Consider the following 19,337-nt stretch of genomic DNA (forward strand, 5'->3'; position numbering starts at 1 on the left):
GTCCAAGTCCCGGCATCCCCGCCGAGGTTGCTGTTATGCTCACCGGCGCTCTGGTGAGCTTTGGGCTCCCGCCAGCTTTCCTAGCTGCTGTGCTTGGTGTTGACTTGAATGGGGCTGAGCTGCAACTAGGCTTGTGAGCGATGTACGGTGACATCACTGACCTAGGAAGAGGCCGCAACGTACACAGAGCAGATCGGCGGGTTCCTGGGATTTAGACCCCCCCCCCGCAGATGTGATATGGATGACCTATCCTGAGGATAGGTCATCAATAACTTTTCCTAAATAACCCCTTTAAAGGGAACCAGTTACCTTCACTATGTTGTCTTTACTAAGGGCAGCACAGTACAGTGACAGACCCACTGATTTTAGTGGTCTGTCATATCTGGGCTGCCAGTCAGTATTATTAGAATACTGACACGAGTGCTGCGAGAGAGATTCATCTCATGAGACTCGTTGCCGCCTTCTCCCCTGCCTCCTGATGATGATGGTCAGGTTTACTTCCTATGCACAATAGGAAAGCTGCCAGTCAGGAGGACTGGGCATCGAGTCTCATCAGACACCTCTCCCTCGCAGCTCTGGTGCTCCCTGACTGCCATCACAGAAGTGACAGCCCGCTGAATGAGGGTCTGTCACTACACTGTGCTGCCCTCAGGTGGCAGGTTCTTTTTAGTAAATTCCAGGACTACTGTTGTAAGTTATAAAGACTACAACTTGAACCAGTGGTACCTGTGGAGAAACCCATACTCTCCTGCGCCCCTCTGCTCTGGCTCTCTTCACTGCACTTCCAGTCCCTGAATGTAAACTTCCGCACTTACAGGTTTGTGTGTCACTGCAGCCAATGACTGGCCTCAGCGGTGATGTATCACCAAGCTGCCCATGCCACTGTGGGACATGTCGCTGCTAAGGTCAGTCTTTGGCTGCAGTGGTCGTCGTCCTGTGCATGCAAAAATTTACAGACTGGGACCAGAAGTCTAGCAAAGGGAGCCACGGAGCGATGGGGGGCCGGTAAGTATTAACTTTTTGTTATGGAAAAACAAAATGCTATGGAAAACTAGTAACTGGTTCCGATGGCCTAAATGCCAAAACAGATGGAAGCTGTGCGTCTGCTTTTAGTGTGAGGTGCAGATGGGGAGACATAGTCAGCGGCAGTCTCTGGTATAGCAGCACACCGTAACGGCTTCTTTTGCTTCTCTCTCAATATTTCTCGTACTTCTAGGACCTTATAGTGCTGCGTGATGGCCTTGATCTACTGCTTCCAAAGGTAAGAACTGTTACCTAAAATAAAGCAAGCATACAAGCATAGTAATAATAATAATAATAATAATAATATTCCCCGACAAATTGTAATGTGTGTGTTTTTTTTCTTTTTTTCTTCTCAGCTTGCTCGGGTCATAAGCCGCTTGGCTGACTTTGCAGAACAATACGCTGATCTTCCAACCTTAGGATTCACCCACTATCAGTAAGCGATGGCACAGTCGCTGTGTTTGTGTCCTTGTGTTAGGCTACTTTCACATCTGCGTTTTCCTTTCCTTTTGAATAATACAACCGACTGCATCTATTCAGAATGGATCTGTTTGTATTATATCGAAAGTGAACATGCAGGATCCGGCATCAAATACCATTTCCCAAAAAAACGGATCCGGTACCATTGACTTGCATGGTTTTTGATGCTGAATCCAAACCATGCTGCTTGCATGGGAATGCAACAAATCGGAACGGAATGCATTCTGGTGTAGCCTTAGTTGAGCTTCGTGCCCACTCACTCTTACAAAATGATAACTCCTATAATCTTTGCAGTTGCATCCTGTGAAATACTTTTAGGCCAGGGTTACACACAGAGCCTGGAATTACACCAGGTTCACACCAGGCAGAAGTTAAAAAAAAAAGATGGATAAAAAAAAAGCTACACATCAGATATACTTATTTCGATTTAAAACTATATAGGTGGAAATAAAATCCTATTTCATCATTGGTGCAGAAATATAAGGGCTCTTTCACACGAGCGGATGCTGTGCGTGGAATCCGCTGCGTGAAAGAGTGCCAAACCCCGCTCTGGACAGCAGAAGCACGGAGCAGTAACATGATTGATAATGCTCCGTGCCTCTCTGTGATCTTTTTACTACAAAATCACAGGTGACGACTTTATCTCACTGTGATTTTGTAGTAAAAAGATCACAGAGAGGCACGGAGCATTATCAATCATGTTACTGCTCCGTGTCCCTGCTGTCCGGAACGGTGCTCGTCTGTCTTTCACGCAGTGGATTCCATGCACTGCATCCGCTCGTGTGATCTTGCTGCTTATTGCGCATGGATTTTCTGTGTGGAACACCCTCTGCATATTACATTACCAGCGAAGTAGGTTTTTAAAATGTCATGTACACATTGTAGAAATTTTCCACACGGAAAATTGACCTGCGGTGCGCATTTTGAAATCGGCAAAAAGTCCTTAAAATCCAAAAGGAACACATGCAGATTTTCCTGTGGAAACTTAGCCTAAGCCGCCTGAAAATCTGCATACACTATACTGCCATGTGCATGTTCCATTAGTCTGTGTTCATATGTAGCATATTCATTGCAGAAATTACAGCAACTGTGAACTCCATTCCTCACATCTAAATGAGGTTGGCTATGCGGCTTGTCTGGATTTCTGTAAGCCCTTTCCAGATGTATGGGGCAGGTGCAGAATTTTCTGCACCAAATATACCCAGGGGCGGACTCGCTGTAGACGTTGCAGTTCAATTTCACTGTTGGCTGATGCCCAGGTTCATAGCGATCTCATGCTGTCAGCATTGACTAATACTAGGAGAATTTGGTACTTATGTACCTGGCTGGTGGAAGAAAGTGCCCTCCTGCATTCAACTGCATTGCCATCCTCAGGACGGTGATAGTTAAATGCCTACTTATATTAGCCCTGTCTGCTGTCTATTTGGACCCACCTACAATATGGGGCCACTTTTTTTTTTTTTTTTTTTTTTCTTTTTTCTTTTTTCAGGGCCATATTATGTTCCCAGTCCGCCCCTGAATGTACCCTATGCATATATATACCCTAACTCTCAGCAGACCTTGTTACTTTTGAGGGTGATGGCTAATAAACATTTCGTCACTGACGGATCCGATGAGACTGGTCTGTGCACTCTGACTATGGGAGGGGGTGGGTTCCCTCATTGGAATGCCTGGGAGTCCCGACAGACCGAAAGGAGTCCTCTCAATATTCTGGTGATAGAAAAAGCTAAAAGAACTGGTAATTGTACCTGTCTGCTTCTCCTTGTCCCAGGAAGCACACGTGCCAGCATTCAGGATTATTATGAAGTTTTCATCATTACCACCGAGTAGAAATTCGCTTGTTCTTGTTGTAGACCGGCCCAGCTGACCACTGTAGGAAAACGTGCTTGTCTGTGGCTTCAAGACCTGTGCATGGATTTGCGCAATCTGGAGCGAGCCAGGAATGAACTCCGCTTCCGCGGGGTAAAGGGCACAACCGGAACACAGGCCAGCTTCTTGCAGCTATTTGAGGGAGACCATGACAAGGTATAGTCTTTTTTTTTTTTTTTTACCCTGTGGAAATGTCACATACGAAAAGAGACAATAATATGGACAATATCAGACTGTGCAGGGTCACACTGGTATTACACAGCTGGACCTTTATTCTAAAACTTCTAGTAGGAATAATGAGGAATGGCACAACATGGAGTCATCAGAATGTATACTGTAGGTTTGTTACCACATGGGCAGTGCAAGCAGTTACTAAAAAAGACTTGTCGGGAGAGGTGAAAGGGTCCCCTTTCTGTCGGCTCTCCTGGCACATTGATTTCTTTGTGTGATAGCAATACTTGTTTTTTCAGGAAACTTTGAATTGTGCCGTTCCTATGTTATTCATAGTACAAATTAAAAGATTGGCTGTTACTAGTTATGGGGGTGTCACATACTGTAAGAACACACCACTTGGATGGAAATGGTAACAACAAGTTGTCAGTTTATTCATACATATCCAGGAGGAATAACGGAGGACATCATAGAGTTCTAAGAAAAGATAGCCCTGCATTATTATTCCATGGGAAATGCAAGTAATTACTGAATCGGACATGTCCGGGAAGGGTGCTCATCCCCTTCAAATGAAATGTGGTGTCAAAATTTGGTGCCTGAAAAAGAATCCTGATAATGAGTACTGCTGAAGGCAGAAACTGTATGTGCTACATCTGTATGCAGTTCCTCCTCGTAAGCCATGTACTTGTGAAGAAGGCGCTCGTCCTCATGAATCTCAGGGGGAATTTTTGAGGCATTTTATATAGATCTTGATCAGTTTATTGTCCCCCTTTTTCGTAAAGGGAGTGTCTCCTCAAAAATCAGTTAGTAAGCATACTGCCATGTTGCATAGGTGTCCCCACATAACCATACCTTTCTTATGAAAATCATGTCCCCCCAAATTCAGAGAAATGCTTTTATTTTTATGCAAATTGTAGGTGCGCCATGGGCGTGGCTGCTTCTTTGGGTGCACCTGGCTTCCCCTGTCTCATTGCTACAGGCTTTGAAATCTCAGGGACAGTGTCATGATGGAGCCCCTCCAATGGTGCACCAAAAACCGTATTTGCATAAATAGAGGCTTTCCTCAGGATAAGCACACAGAGGGGCTTCTGGGTCCGTGCCACTGCGCCGCAAAAGATAGGACATGTCCTATCTTTGGCTGCATCTTGGGTCCCCATTGAGATGTGGGGTGCATGTTTTGCGGATCCGTGGTTTGTTGTCCACAAAACTGGCATGGCTGTCACACGTTCATGTAATGCACCCTTAAAGGAACGGATCTTCACAAGAATGGTATAGTTATATTTTGGGCACCTATCCAATATGATGCTATGTGTACTTTGAAACCAAACTGGAAGTAACATTAATATGGAAATTCCCTGTGAAATCAAAGGTTCAAACGGGTAAGAGATTGTTGTGTGTGAGAGACTTTCCTTGTCTCGGTCAGTGTGCAGAACTTCTGCCCTTACTCTAAAGGTGAGTCATTGTTTTCAGACTGTTTACACTGACTTCCATTAATAAATCATTCATGAAGGGTGACATTCTGTCTGCATTGAAATCAGAATTGTTATTTATTATTTATTTAATTATTTATTTTATTTTTTAAGGTAGAAGAGTTAGACAGACTGGTGACCAGTATGGCAGGATTTAAAAGGTAGGTAAGGTCCTTGATTTTCCTTCCTCTAGGGTTTCAAATGACCTTTGAAGGTATATTAAGACATTAAAGGGGTTCTCCAGGAATTAAAAAAATTAAAATACTTAAATATTATTTTTTAATAAATATATTCACAAATGCCTTTTATTAGTTAAAATTGCTTGTTTTGTCTAGGGAGCAATGATTAGAAGAAATAAAATGGCCGCCGTCCTAATAGTGCACACAAAACCTGTCCGTTACTTCGCCACAATGAGCCATAGTGCTTCCTCCTCTCTGCTCTGATTGTCGGGTATCATGATCCTGAATAACAGGTGAATCTCTGGGAATGGAGAAGATGAGGAGACATGAGAGGAGGGTGAGGTGTGGCTAATGAGCAGCAGGCCATTTTGTGTCCCCTGATGATTGTTCCCCAGACAAAACAAGCCATTATAACTAATGAAAGGGATTTGAGAACATATTTATAATAAAATATTTAAGTATCTTAATTTTCTTAATTCCCGGAGAACCCCTTTAATCAGCACAGAATTTTGGACTTAAAGGGGTTCTTTGGGAATTCATAAAATTACTGAAAATACTTAAAGGGATTCTGTCACCACATTTTATCCCCTACAGTAAAACATAGCTACTTGTAGGTCTCCCTGAGCTGTATTAAATTATGCCCTTATTAACTAATAGTCTTGATTTATTTCTTTATAAAATCGATTTTAGTGATAAGCTAATGACTTACATAAGGTGCCAAAGGGGATGTCCTTTCTTAACTTGGTGCCCAGCCTAACCCCTCGGTCCGGTGCCCAGCTGCCACCTTCCTGAGTCCAGTGCCGTCTCTAATATAATATATTCAAGAGCCAGCGCGCTGATGTAATCCCTTAGCCTGTTTGAAATCCTGCGCATGCGCACTACACACGTGCGCATCCACTTATCCACTTTAGTTGCACCTCCTGCGGGTGCGTACTCTCCGTACCTCACCGGTCAGCCAGTCCCCCATTACTGCATCCGCAGTGGCATGGCGGTAATCCCACACATGTGCGAGCTTGCCGAAGGGGTGACCCTGTGGTGCCTGAAGACGTTGGACAGTGAGTATTCTCCCTGCATCCCTGTCCCATGGGTCTAGGATTAGTTAACTTCTTTTCCCATGGGGTGGGAGCACCTCATGTCGGGGGGGCCTGAGAGGTCCCCTTGTTTTCCCCTTGCTTCTCGCATGGCCTGTGGCTCCCCAGGTTAAAGTGTTTGCCTGCAATCCAGAAGTTACTGGATTCTGACACCCAGCACTGTAAACTTTAACCTCTCTCCGGAGTCCCCCACACCAGCCCTCTTGGTTAGCTGGGCCTCCATCTTTCTCTTCCCTGACCACCTATGCCTCTCCCTGGCCTTCCTTTAATTTAGCCCCTGGCTTTTGCCTGGGACTGAGCCGCATCTTCCCTACCCTGTCTTCTGGCCCCTGGTTCTCAGTTTCCCCCTGTTTTTGCCACCCTGGGCGTTGCTTCTCCTCAGGAGTCCCCCTCACCTGTTCTTTTCCTTCCAGAGGGCCCACGGTCTCCCGCGGTTCCGTCTTGCCGACGGCGCACCTTTCCCGGCCTCTCCATTAATCAAGGCTTTTACCTAGTCTAGGCCGCATCCTTCTCGTCCTCTCCCCTTGCTTCCCTGGCTTTTTTCTTGGCCCCCTCCCTGCTTCTCTCGGCTCCTGGGAGGGGTCTCCTTCCTATCCTATCCCAGTTTAGCGTGGGCTTTTTCCTGGGGGCGGACTTTGTCTTCTTCTGGGACCTCCATCTTGCCAGCAATCCTGAGGGACGCTCTCCAATCTCCTGCAGCACCTCTTCGGGGACACAGCACATGGGGTCCGGTAGGACAGCATGTGGCTGGCTGCTGTGCTTTTTTTCCAGGCTCTCACTCAGCCCTCATGTCCTCTTCCAGAGAAGACTCCCAGCCCCCTGTGGTGTCATCACATATTATACATGCGCCTGCTGTAATAAAAAGTTGTCTTGCGGTCAGCCTGAGCCTGTTTGTGCGCATTGCCTTGCCCCTAGACCCTCTCAGGACACCCTGTGTCGGTTCCTCCTGAATGGGCTTCACTGTCCCAAGCCGTAGGGAACCTGGCCCGACTCTCCCAAACAATGGTTGAGTCGCTGGACCGCTTGCCTGCCCAAATTGCAGCCGCCTCTGCCCCTACCAGGGACTTCTGCGCGGACGGGGCACACTCACGTTCTGACACCAGGTCCCGCAAAAGACCTTGGGTTGTCATAACCATGTCCTGCTCTTCCTCGGGTCATTCCCAGGACAAGTCGGAGGCTGGCGACTTATCCCCCCCTGCAGCACCTTCTGCTGCCTCAGAGGACTCCTCTGACTCTAATTCCAGATCAGAGCAGAGCACTGCCCTGTCTGCGGCCATGCAGAATCTCATCAAGGCTGTTAGGGATGCTCTCCACGTGCAGGAAGACCCCCCTCCTCCTCGGCTCAGGAATCCATATCATTCTGCTGTTCCAGGCGCACCGCTTTGGTTTCCCTAACCATGCACATCTGGACGCACTCCTGGCCAAGGGTCGTTTGCTCTCTTTTCAGGATCAATGGAGCGCAACCGTGGACGACGCTGGGTTCTGGACATAGTTTCCTCCGGGTACAAAATAGAATTCTCTGCCCTTCCCAGAGGTTGGTTCTTCCAGTCGTCGCCGCCCAGGTCCCCTGACCAGGCGGACGTTTTTTTTTCAGGCCATTCATTCCCTTCACGCTGACGGGGTGATTGTTCCTGTTCCGACCTTGGAACGTTTTCAGGGGTTTTACTCGAACCTCTTCACGGTTCCCAAGAAGGACAGTGCTCTTATCGCCATTTTGGATCTGAAGGTGTTCAATTATTTTGTCCGAGTCCGCCACTTTCCTATGGAGTCCCTCAGGTCAGTGACTGCTTCTCTCGAGGTGAGCGAGTTTCTGTCGTCCATCGACATCCGAGACTCCTATCTGCATGTCCCCATAGCTCGGTCTCATCAGAGGTACCTTCGCTTCGCGGTAGGTTCTCTGCATTTTTAGTTCGTGGCGTTGCCCTTCAGCCTGGAGTTTGCCCCAAGGGTCTTTATCAAGGTGTTGGCTCCTCTGGTCGCACTTCTCCGTGCCAGGCGAGTTGCCATAATACCCTACCTGGACGATCTTCTTGTGAAGGCTCCGTCCTGGGAGGACAACCTGTACGTGTTGTCCCAGTTCGGCTGGCTGGTTCCCAGTCAGAGGATGGAATTCTTAGGCATGGTCCTTGACACTCGCCTTGGCTGAGTGTTCCACCCTCAGAACAAGGTGGTGGCTCTCCAGTCAGGGGTGTCTTGCCTTCGCCAGCAGTCTCCTCTGCCCATCAGGACGTACATGCGTGTTCTGGGCCGGATGGTTGCCGCCTTCGAGGCATTTCTTTATTCCCAATTCCACACCCGAGTCGTTCCGCTCTCAATTCTTGCCCGGTACAAGTCCCCGTCAGGCCTCAGTTGCCCGATCCATCTGTCCCCTCAGGTCCGCCGGGACTTGCGCTGGTGTCTGAACCCGCTAACAATCTCCCTCGGCAAATACTTCCTTCCCCTCCGTTGGCAGGTGATCTCTCGTGTCGGTACCCCTTTTTGGTTTTTCACCAGGACAAGGTTGTCTTGCGCCCAGTTCCCTCCTTTCTTCCCAAGGTGGTTTCTTCCTTCCACATTAATGAGGACAATTCCAGGACAATTAAGGAGAGAGAGGCGCTCATAGGGTAGTATGTCAAGTGAACATAAAAGCCAAAATTGATAGAAAAAAAGGTTTGCTCACCTTTTGGGGGTTGCACCAAATTGGGTGCAACCACAATGAGGGCAAATTGGAAGTAGTAAACGGTTGGTGGAGCCTGAACTTGTCCAATCGCCTGAGGCGGGAGCCACACCGCCAATCGGGTAAACCGTAGAAGGTCCGGCGTTCTCACTTCTATATTAATGAGGAGCTTGTTCTACCTTCTTTTTGTCCCAACCCCTCTCATCCCAGAGAGCGGTCTCTCCACCGTCTGGATGTGGTTTGGGCACTTCTTCAGCTAACGGAGTCTTTCCATCGATCTGACTCTTTTTGTTGTCCCTGAGGGCTCATGTAAGGGTTTACAAGCCTCCAAAGCTACCATCTCCCGTTGGATTAGGTCGGCCATTAAGGAAGCCTATGTAGCGAAGGGTCGTGAGCTCCCCTTCCGGTTGACCGCTCACTCCACTAGGGCGGTTGGGGCATCATGGGCTGTCCGGCATTTAGCCTCTGCTTCCCAGGTCTGCAAGGCTGCCAAGTTTCTGCAAGCGACTGTGCGCTAGGTTCTTCGCATGGCTATTTTTTTTTTTTCCCACCCTCGGGGACTGCTTTGGGACATCCCATGGTGCTGTGTCCCTCAATGCCATTCAAGAGAAAAATTTATTTTTGTACTTACCGAAAAATCCTTTTCTCGTTGGATGCATTGGGGGACACAAATCCCACCCTTGTTGTTTTGTTTTTCCCTTCGTTCAGGTTTTCTGGATTTCCTGGGACCCTTTGATAATGGTCCTTTTTCTGGTTTAGGACATGCTGGCTTCACTGTTCGCGTTTTTTTTTTTTTTTTTTTTGATGCTCCTACTACTTTTGGACCAGCTGGTTAGTTTAGTGTCTGAGCAGAGGGTGGAGCCAATGCTTTACTAGTGTCAGCCTCCTAGTGACAGCTGGGCATATACCCATGGTGCTGTGTCCCCTAATGCATCCAACGAGAAAAAGGTTTTACGGTAAGTACAAAAATCCATTTATTAGCTATAATGGCTTGTTTTGTTTGGGGAGCATTTATGTGGGCAAATAAAATGGTCGCCGTCCTATTAGTACACACGAAACCTGTCTTAATCACACAGCAGGACAAATGATTTCAGAACACTGAGCTAAAGCGCTGCCTCATCCTCTCTGCTTGTCAGGGATTATAGTCCTGAATACAGATGATAGGATCTTCATTTGAATCTCTGTGAGAGTGGAATTCATAAGGAGACATGAAGTACAGTGGACAGACTGTGAAGACTACATACAAGTGCTGCTGCTCATCAGTCACATCCCCACCCTCCTCTATGTACTTCATGTCTCCTCATGACCTCTAATAAGATTTTCAGCTGAATCTCTGTAGAAATAAACTGTATTCAGATCACAATCCCTGATGAGCAGAGAGGGTGAGGCAGTTCTTTAGCTCAGTGTTGTGAAGTAAATGCTGTGTGATTAGGACAGGTTTTGTGTGTGGACGTCAGCCATTTTATTTCCCCTGATTGCTCCCCAGACAAAACGAGCTATTATAACTATTTAACTGTATTTTAAGAATACATTTGTAGTAAAGTAATATTTAAGTATTCTCAGTAATTTTATTTTATAAATTCCCAGAGAACCTCTTTAAAAACAAAGTGATGTTGAGGATGCTGCCAACACTAGGATTGTATTTTTTGGGCTTGACGTTTAGGGCTGTTTCACACAAGTGAGTCCATTGTGGGAATCGCGCTCTGTATGTGAGCGTGATCCTCTGTTCTGGCCTTGCAGGAGCGCAGGGCATTATCAGAATATATAAAGCTATGTGCCTCTGCTTGACCTTACTACTACAGGATCACACTGACGGCTTTATGTCACTATCGGTAAGGTCAAGCAGAGGCACATAGCATTATAAATCAGTATAATGCCCTGCGCTCATGTAAGTCCAGAACAAAGGCTCGCGCTCGCACATGGACTCACTCGTGTGAAACAGCCTGAGGACGGGTCATCAAAATCCTGGACAACACCTAAGCCCTGCCATATGTTGTTAGACCTCTGATTCCCTCCATGGGTCCAGAGTACAGACAATTTTTCTGGTTGGTCGGAAGTAACTAACTATCTGATGCATTTTTTTAAATCTGATGTTTGAGTAGAATGAAATGAGAATATGGCACAGGGAAGTCTAAATAAACCGGACTGTATAAAGAGGTGTCACAATCTCTTTTTTTAATTTATTTTTTTAGGGCATATATAGTTACTGGACAAACCTATAGTCGTAAAGTGGATGTAGAAGTATTGTCTGTCCTGGCCAGCTTAGGAGCCACAGTCCACAAGGTGGGTATGAATCTTGGTATACCATATTTTAATGATTTGGTATATTCCTAAGGTCTCATGCACACGGCCGTTGCAGTATTGCGGGTCCGCAATACACGGGCATCGGCTGTGTGCACCCCGCATCACGGATGCGGACCCGTTCACTTCAATGGGTCCGCAATTCAGGAGATGCGGATCGGAAGCCCTCCGTAGTGCTTCCATGGTGTTTCTGTCCGTTCCCCACAACGCAAAAAAAAAGTGGGGTTTTTTTTGGGGGTTTTTTTTTACGTTGCGGACGGATCACGGACCCGTTCAGACAAGTTGAATGGGTCTCGGTCCGTCCCGGCCGCGGCACGAATGTTGCCCATGCTTTGGGAACCGCAAATTGCGGTTCCCAATGCACGGACCGGCCATGTGGATAAGGCTTGAGGATGAATTCACACGGTCCGTGAGATACTGGACTTGGCATCCTGCATAGTGCATTGGTTGCTATGACGCGTGCTTTTCGTGTCGCCGCTTCTGTACAGTAATGCACTCGTATAAATCATCCTAAGGGCCCATGCACACGACCGTATGCCCTCCGAGACATGCGGTCCGTGAGAGGGTTATATGTCCCGGAGCGGCATACATCGTGCGCATGGGAGCGCACAGCATCATTGGTTACTATGATGCTGTGCGCATCGGGCCGCCCGCGGGACTATTGTGAACTCATGTGATATCATAAGTGTGGGACAATAGTCCCGCGGGCGGCCTGATGAGCACAGCATCATAGTAACCTATGATGCTGTGCGCGCGATGTATGCCGCTCCGGGTCATATGGCTCGCTCACGCACTGTATGTCTCGGAGGGCATGCAGTCGTGTGTATGAGCCCTAAAGCTGAGTTCTGCTGGGAGGTGTGCAGTGTGACAGGTATAGCTCTAACAGCAGGTCTACATGAAGCCTTATTAATGGAGAACACATGAAATAATTCAAAATTGGCATAAAACAGGTTAGGTAAAATTATGACGACCACTAGGTTTTGTTCACGTCACTCACTTTTTTATAGATTTTATCCCAAACCACATTTGTATCTGTAGGAATAGTCCTTTCTTTATCATTTTCATCTTGCCCTTGTTTGGGGGTTTACTTCTAATTTTGGTCAGAGGAGAAAAAAGAAACTGCCCTGTATTGCCATATTTTTTGGACTATAGGATGCAACTCACGTTTAGACAACAAAAATAGGAGAAAACTATTCAAAGAGGTTGTTCACCCCAGAGATGTTGCCTTTAGACCCGCGATGGGAATCGTACATGCCTAAACCCTGCCGCTGTGTTTTGTCTCCATTGCTCCACCTTGGGCGCTGCAGGTCTTTAGTCTAGGTCACGTTGCCGCCGCATCTAGTGACTTGTCACCACTGCAGTCCGTTATTAGCTGCAGCAGCCATGTGACCGGTTGTTGACACAGAAAGACCCAATGGGAGCAATGTAGCCACAACACAGCAGCAGGGATTAGGTACGTATGATTCACATCACTAGTCTGGCCAAACGAGGGGGGGGTTCTGCAGAAAAGGTGGTCTAAGGAAGTGAAGGGGTTAAGGGCTTGAGCCTCGTTAGCATATGGAAATGTCTGGTGGATTGAGAGCCCCAGCACAAGTTGTTCAGGAGACATTGGATTTCTGCAAAGTGAAGGCATATTCAAATCTGTGTTGAAGGCTCTGTCAGAGGAACCTCCCAAAAATGTCACAATTTTTGTCTAGTAAAATCAAGGCCACTTTATGGAAAAATGACAGACTCCATTATAGTCAATGGGGTCCATCAGACATGGTTTGTCTGTCATGTGACAACTATAATAGCCTGCTACACTCAGTGCGCTGCCTGTGCTGTTCATAGCGAGCCCTGCGCTGATGAAGGGCAGGAAAAATCTAAGTCTTATTAGTGTGCCATAGACTTTTTCCAGGGTGCGGGTGCCCACAGAGAGGGCTCCGAGTGCTGCCTCTGGCACCTGTGCCATAGGTTCGCCAACACTGGTATATAGCCTATGCATGCGAAATGCCCTAGACCAGGGAGGCACAGGTCGCTGGGCTTGTGAGCTTTTCCTGGCTTGGTTAGTTTTGTGCCATTTACTGTCAACCCCAAACAGCAGTGGACCTAGCGTGGAAAGTGTGTGGGGAAGCTGCTGGACTTCACATGATTTAGAGCTGGAGGCCAGGCAGACAAGAGAATGGGTTAAGGTCTCGCCCCAATAATGCCGGCCTCCCTGGGGCAATGATGTGTGCACTGGCTATGGGTAGCCTCTGTAAAGCAATGTGCTGTGGCAGTGTACGTTTTCTGTTCTACAGAAAATGAGGGCTTTGGCGCAGTCCCTTCAACTCCCGGAGCTCCGCCTGTGATGTACAGCAGTGGGCAGGGGCAGGCTGCCATGTGGAAGATCGGTTGGCACTGGCTGGAGTGCAGCAGTCAGCTGGCCCTGGTGTAGGGGAGAGGTTGTGACAGGCGGACCAGGAGATGGATGTGTCCTGCATGCCCCTGTCGCCCATTGCATGCAGTTACTATATAGATACAATCTACATAACGGAGATACCAAAGTTGGCTCTCTAGTGCCACCTATTGGATGGCTCCCCTATAAGTCATTGTCTGGTCGTTTTTAAACAGGCTTTAAAACAATGGCTTGAGATACAGTATTAGTCAAAGCCAGAATCTTTTTCATAAGACAGACTCCCATCTGCAGAGGGTTACTTCAGGGATTTTGTCCCCCATTTATGCAAAGCAGGGTATTGGCTTGGATGTTTGAGAGGCCTTTGGCATGGGACTAGAGGAGGGGCAGAGCCTCTACAGACGGGGGCTTTTTCCAGGCTTTGGCTTATAGCTCAAGTTATTGTACCAAGTCCTGTTTAAAGTATCAGACAATGACTTATAGCGTAGCCATCCAATAGGTGGCACTAGAGAGCCAGCTTTTGTCCTCCTGAATAAAGTAATACGCTTACTTACGTTTCCTTTTCCCAGGGAGCATTGCCTGCCTATAAGGCTCCTTACGCCACCTTGGTGGTCTGCTCAAAGAGAAACTTTAAGGGGATGTCTCACTTCAGCAAATGGCATTTATCATGTAGACAAAGTTAATACAAGGCACTTACTAATGTATTGTGATTGTCCATATTGCTTCCTTCGTTGGCTGGATTCATTTTTTCACATCATACACTGCTCATATCCAGGGGTTGCGACCACCCTGCAATTCAGCAGTGGTGGTCGTTCTTGCAAACTGTGGGATAAAGCTGGAGTGCGCGTAGGCCTGAGATTTTTCCTATAGTGTGCAAGCACGACCACATGATAAATGTTATTTACTGAAGTGAGACAACCCCTTTAATTTCCCCAGAATTGCCTTTCTTGTACATACTGTAATCAGAAAATCTATAGGTGTTCAAAGGGTGGTCCAAGCGCTGAACCCCCCCCACCAAAAAAAACACACTCCTGCTCTGGTCTTCCTGGTTCCTGTGGTGCACCCGTGTCCCGCGGCTTACAGTTTGAACTTGTCTGGAAGTATGACTCTCGACATGTCATCACTGCATGCCAGTCAGTAGCCTCAATGATGACGTGTGCAGGCATGGCATGGACCTGCTGAGGTTGCGGTGACGTGCAGGAGTGGCAGATCAGTTTGCCCAGGGTAGAGCTTGGGACGAAGTGTCTGGACAACCCCCTTTAAATTACTGCTGGATCCTGCAGATGTCTGAACACAGCATTGGACTGTGGAGTGGGGTGGTAAAGTGGGTATCATTCAGATTATTTTCGAACATTCTAAACTTTTGGTTAAAAAAAAAAGTAAGAGCACAACCTCTTTAAAGTTGGTCATGCACACTGTAGAAATATGGGTAGAGTCCATTAATTTGTGCAAGATCTCCCTTATGTCTGCTGGCTCCTAACGTTCCTGGCCTCTTGTTTCCTGGGGGATCAGCAGAGCCAGAGCTGCCTGACACCCGCTTATCCCATCTCTAGTGTTGCCACATCTAACAAATGCTCTCTACAATGTAAACTGCTGTGCAGATATATGAAGCCAGAATGGAAGGTGTTAATGGTGTGGTGTGCTTCCATATAAAAGAGTTTTATCTCTTCCACAGATATGTACTGATATTCGTTTGTTAGCCAACTTGAAGGAACTTGAGGAGCCATTTGAGAAGGAGCAAATTGGTGAGTTCTCCTATGAATTACCTGTCATATAGGCTCTGAAATTTCAGGTGTACAAGCAGGAGTGCCCTGAAAGTAAAAAGCAATGGACTTTTGAATTTCGACTGGGTCACAAATTATTTCAGAATAGCGTTCAGGAGAGGAAAGGGAGAAGCTAGAGAATAAGCAGTCTGACAGATTTTGCGCCTGCTATGTATAGTGAAACACAGAAGCTGCAGAAAGAAGAATGGAATAATTCTATTCATCATCTAGACATGACCACTCGAGATTCCCTCTCGCAGGTTCATGTTTATTACACTTATCAGGCTCACACTGGCCCACTGGGGAAACGCGTGAATCCCTCTGTCGGCCCCCTCCCTGGGGCAGACGAGGAACTTTAAAGTGGCCCTGAAAAAAAAAAAACTAAATTTGGCCCATGTTGTAGGGGGGTTCAGATTGATGGAAGACGGGCCTGCACAAGTACGGAGGGCCTACAGCATCTCAACCCAGCCTATGCGTTGATGTAGAAAAAAACTTGGATTATTATTTTTTTTTAAACAAAACTACCCAGTTTATTATTGTAGACACATGGGGTGGCTGAGATGACTTCTAAGCACAGAAGCAGACCAGCGAGTAGCCACTTTCCCCAGGGACCCACCTTCTTGAAGGCACTAATTGGTGATCTTGCAGTGTCTTGCCGCTTCCTGCCACTGACTGAGCAAGTGTTCCGGACTCCAGTAGTTAAGAGGGAGCTAGTCGCCCTGATACGGACATGGTCTCAAGGACGGAGCAGCCCAGGCAGCAGGCTACTCCTGACAATAGTGTTAGTACAGTATTTGGGATTTGTGAATGGTGCTCAGGTAATATCTGCATGCAGCTGTAGTGGCCCCCAGAATGTAATTTTACACAATTATCCTCATCTTATTTTTCCAGGATCTAGTGCGATGCCCTACAAGAGAAATCCCATGCGCTCCGAGCGTTGCTGCAGCCTGGCCCGTCATCTCATGACACTTATTATGAACCCGCTGCAGACGGCTTCTGTACAGTGGTTTGAGCGTACTCTGGATGACAGCGCCAATAGGTATTATAATCCTTTGTGATCTCTATGGAATATCTGTTTAAAATGAAGCACACATCTTCCTCTACTTAAAGGAAATTTGTCACCAAAGATGATATTTCCTGAACATAATTATGGGGGCTGCAATCTTGCCCGAGTTCTTAACAGCGTTTAGAAAGCACTAAGAAAATTGCTTAACAGCAGCCACATGGACCATAGACACAATGGTCAAGGGAGCACCTCATTGCCTTCTATGGGAGAGTTTTCTAGGCATACTGTGTGCCCTGTGCAGAGGTCAGAAGGGAGCTGATAAGCTGTGATATCACCTATTGTGAATGGTGGATCTTATCTATACACAGAGGTGATGGCTTTAGAGGCAGAATTAGAATGACAGATAACTGCAGTAAAGTTATCTTTGTAGACTAAGAAGTGGCGCCTATTATTAGTCTTAGTGGTCAGTGTGAAAACTGCAGGATTTTGTTTTTTGTCTAAATATAAATATTGACATGGAAAATTAAATATAACTGCCAAAAACTATTTAACCCTTTCTCTACAGCGCTGGAGCGATGAGGGAACATGGCACCCGCTCGCTTGTGCAGCGGGCAGTGTCGTGACCCACTAATGTCGAGCGCAATAATTAAAGGCTTTAGATGCCACGATCAAGTGACATCACGGCAAAACTCGGAAGCTTCCTACCAACACACCATGCAGCTAATGAGGGCACCGGTAGTTGCATTGAACACTGAGTCTCACTGATGAGGCTGATGGTGTTCATGCTGCAATTCTTATTTTGGCCACCAGATGGCAGGCCAGGATAAGAAATTAGCAATTTTCAGTCCAAACCCTATTAAAAAAATCCCTCATAGTACAAAATGAAAAATTTAAAAACAATTTTTAAGCTCATATATGATCATATAAATTATCACAAATTTTTTTTAAAAAAAGGAAAAAAATATATACCGTAAGTTTAAATCGGCCCCCTTTCCGTATAATTAAAAAATAAATACAGGTAACAATAAATATAAACATCATGGGTATCACCGAGAATGCCCATGCTATTAAAATATTTTTAAACATTTGCAATACGCCGAATGGCGTAACGGAAAAAAGGGTCAAAATGGATGATTAGCTTTTTTTTTTTTTTTTTTTATAATTCAAAAAATTTGATCAAAAAGTCACGCACACTCCAAAACAAAAAATTTATAAAATGTGATCAAAAAGTCACGCACACTCCAAAATTGTATCAATAAAACTACGGATTGTCCCACAAAATATGAGCTAAACAGCCCAGTAGAGATGCGTTAAAAAAAAGTTATGGGGTTCAGAATATGAAGATGTAAAAAAAAGTTTATTTTTAATCAAAGTTAACATTTATTTTTACACCATTTAGACATAAAAAAACCTATACATACAAGGTATCGTTGTATTCATACTGACCCAGAGAATGAAGGACATGGTCAGTTTTGCTGCAAATGTAACACTGTAAGAACAAAACCCATAAAGCGGTGGAGGAATTGCGTTTTTGTTTTCCAATTCCACCCCATTTGGTAGTGAAAAGGTTAAAAATATGTTCAACATTCCCTTTAAGTCTGCAAAGAGCTGAAAGCTACATCAGCAGGATGCCATTCAGGATCATTGAATTGCTATGCTAGTTGTGATGTGCACTCAATTTAGTATTGACTGTCATTGGTAAGTAAAATGTTAAAAAGTTTGTGTCAGATGCTGAGAATATGGATTTCCCTCCCCCCTAATAAATGTGCATCTTACTACAGTGCAGGGAGTTCAAGACGTACGGGAATTCTAGTCTTGAAAAATCTTCCTTATTTATTCTGATTGCACTGAACTTTTTGTTGCAGATTTAAAGGGCATGCAGCAGATTTATACCAAAGACCTGTTGCATGTGCACTTGGCAGCTGAAAACATCTGTGTTGGTCCCATGTTGCATTGCGGAGAAAAATTAAGTTTTAATATATGCAAATGAGCCTCAAGGAGTAATGGGGGCGTTGGCGATACTCCTAGAGCTTCAGCTCTCTGCAGCTGCTGTGCCCTCTGCACTTTGACAGGGCCAGGCAGTGAAAACCTTGCAGTGACCGGCCCTGACTTCTTCTAAAGTCAATCAGATGCCCTTAACCCCTTCTCGACATATGACGTAATAGTACGTCATGGCGGCAAATGTGACTTGCCGCATTTTGATGTACTATTACGTCATTGTGATCTGGCAGGCACCGGAGGGTTACGCGCCCGATCTCTGCAGGGGCCCGGCAGTCCCTGATAGCCGGGCCCCTGCTGTATGCGCCGGCATCACTGTAAAACCCGATGCTGGCGGATTAACACCTTCTGGAGCCAGGCGAGGTGAGAAGGCAGCCAGGTGCCTTGCAGAGGCTGCCCAATGCCTTGCACGTGATCGGGACCTGCCTTCTACGGGGGCGGAGGAGATCCAGCCCCAGGCTCATCACCTAAGCAACCTGTTAGTGTATTACATTGAGTAATACACTAACAGGCAATGCATTACAATACAGATGTATTGTAATGCATTGCAGAGGGGATCAGACCCTCAAAAGTTGAAATCCCACAGTGGGACAGAAATAAAGTTTAAAAAAAAAACAAAAAAATTGAAGGAAAAAAAGTAAAACACACACATTGGGTATCACCGCGTCCGTAACGACACCGGCTTTATAAATAAATCACATGATCCACCCTGTCTGATAAACATCATAAGGAAAAAAAAACTGTGTCCAAGCCATTTTTGGCACCTTACATAATAAAAAGCGCAACACCAAGCGATCAAAAAGGTGTATATGTCCCACAAAATGGTACCAATAAAACAGTCACCTCATCCCGCAAAAAATTAGCCCCTACATAAGAAAATCACTCAAAAAAAGAAAACTATAGCTCTCAGAACATGGAGACACTAAAACATGATTTTAGGTATTGCCGCGTCCGTAA

The 19,337-nt window shown here is 46.2% G+C and overlaps 1 protein-coding gene across 1 annotated transcript in view; it reads left to right on the forward strand.

Annotated features, from left to right (window-relative positions):
* Window positions 1-19,337, forward strand: part of ADSL (adenylosuccinate lyase) — a 47,557-nt gene that overhangs the window by 13,874 nt on the left and 14,346 nt on the right. The window contains exons 3-9 of the mRNA XM_044300866.1: window positions 1,217-1,261; window positions 1,380-1,459; window positions 3,357-3,528; window positions 5,127-5,173; window positions 11,131-11,221; window positions 15,289-15,358; window positions 16,268-16,415. Of these exons, the coding sequence (XP_044156801.1) occupies window positions 1,217-1,261; window positions 1,380-1,459; window positions 3,357-3,528; window positions 5,127-5,173; window positions 11,131-11,221; window positions 15,289-15,358; window positions 16,268-16,415 (653 nt within the window). The remainder of the gene's footprint in view (window positions 1-1,216; window positions 1,262-1,379; window positions 1,460-3,356; window positions 3,529-5,126; window positions 5,174-11,130; window positions 11,222-15,288; window positions 15,359-16,267; window positions 16,416-19,337) is intronic.

Source organism: Bufo gargarizans, chromosome 7 (genome assembly GCF_014858855.1).
Source record: "Bufo gargarizans isolate SCDJY-AF-19 chromosome 7, ASM1485885v1, whole genome shotgun sequence".
Taxonomy (NCBI): Eukaryota; Metazoa; Chordata; class Amphibia; order Anura; family Bufonidae; genus Bufo; species Bufo gargarizans.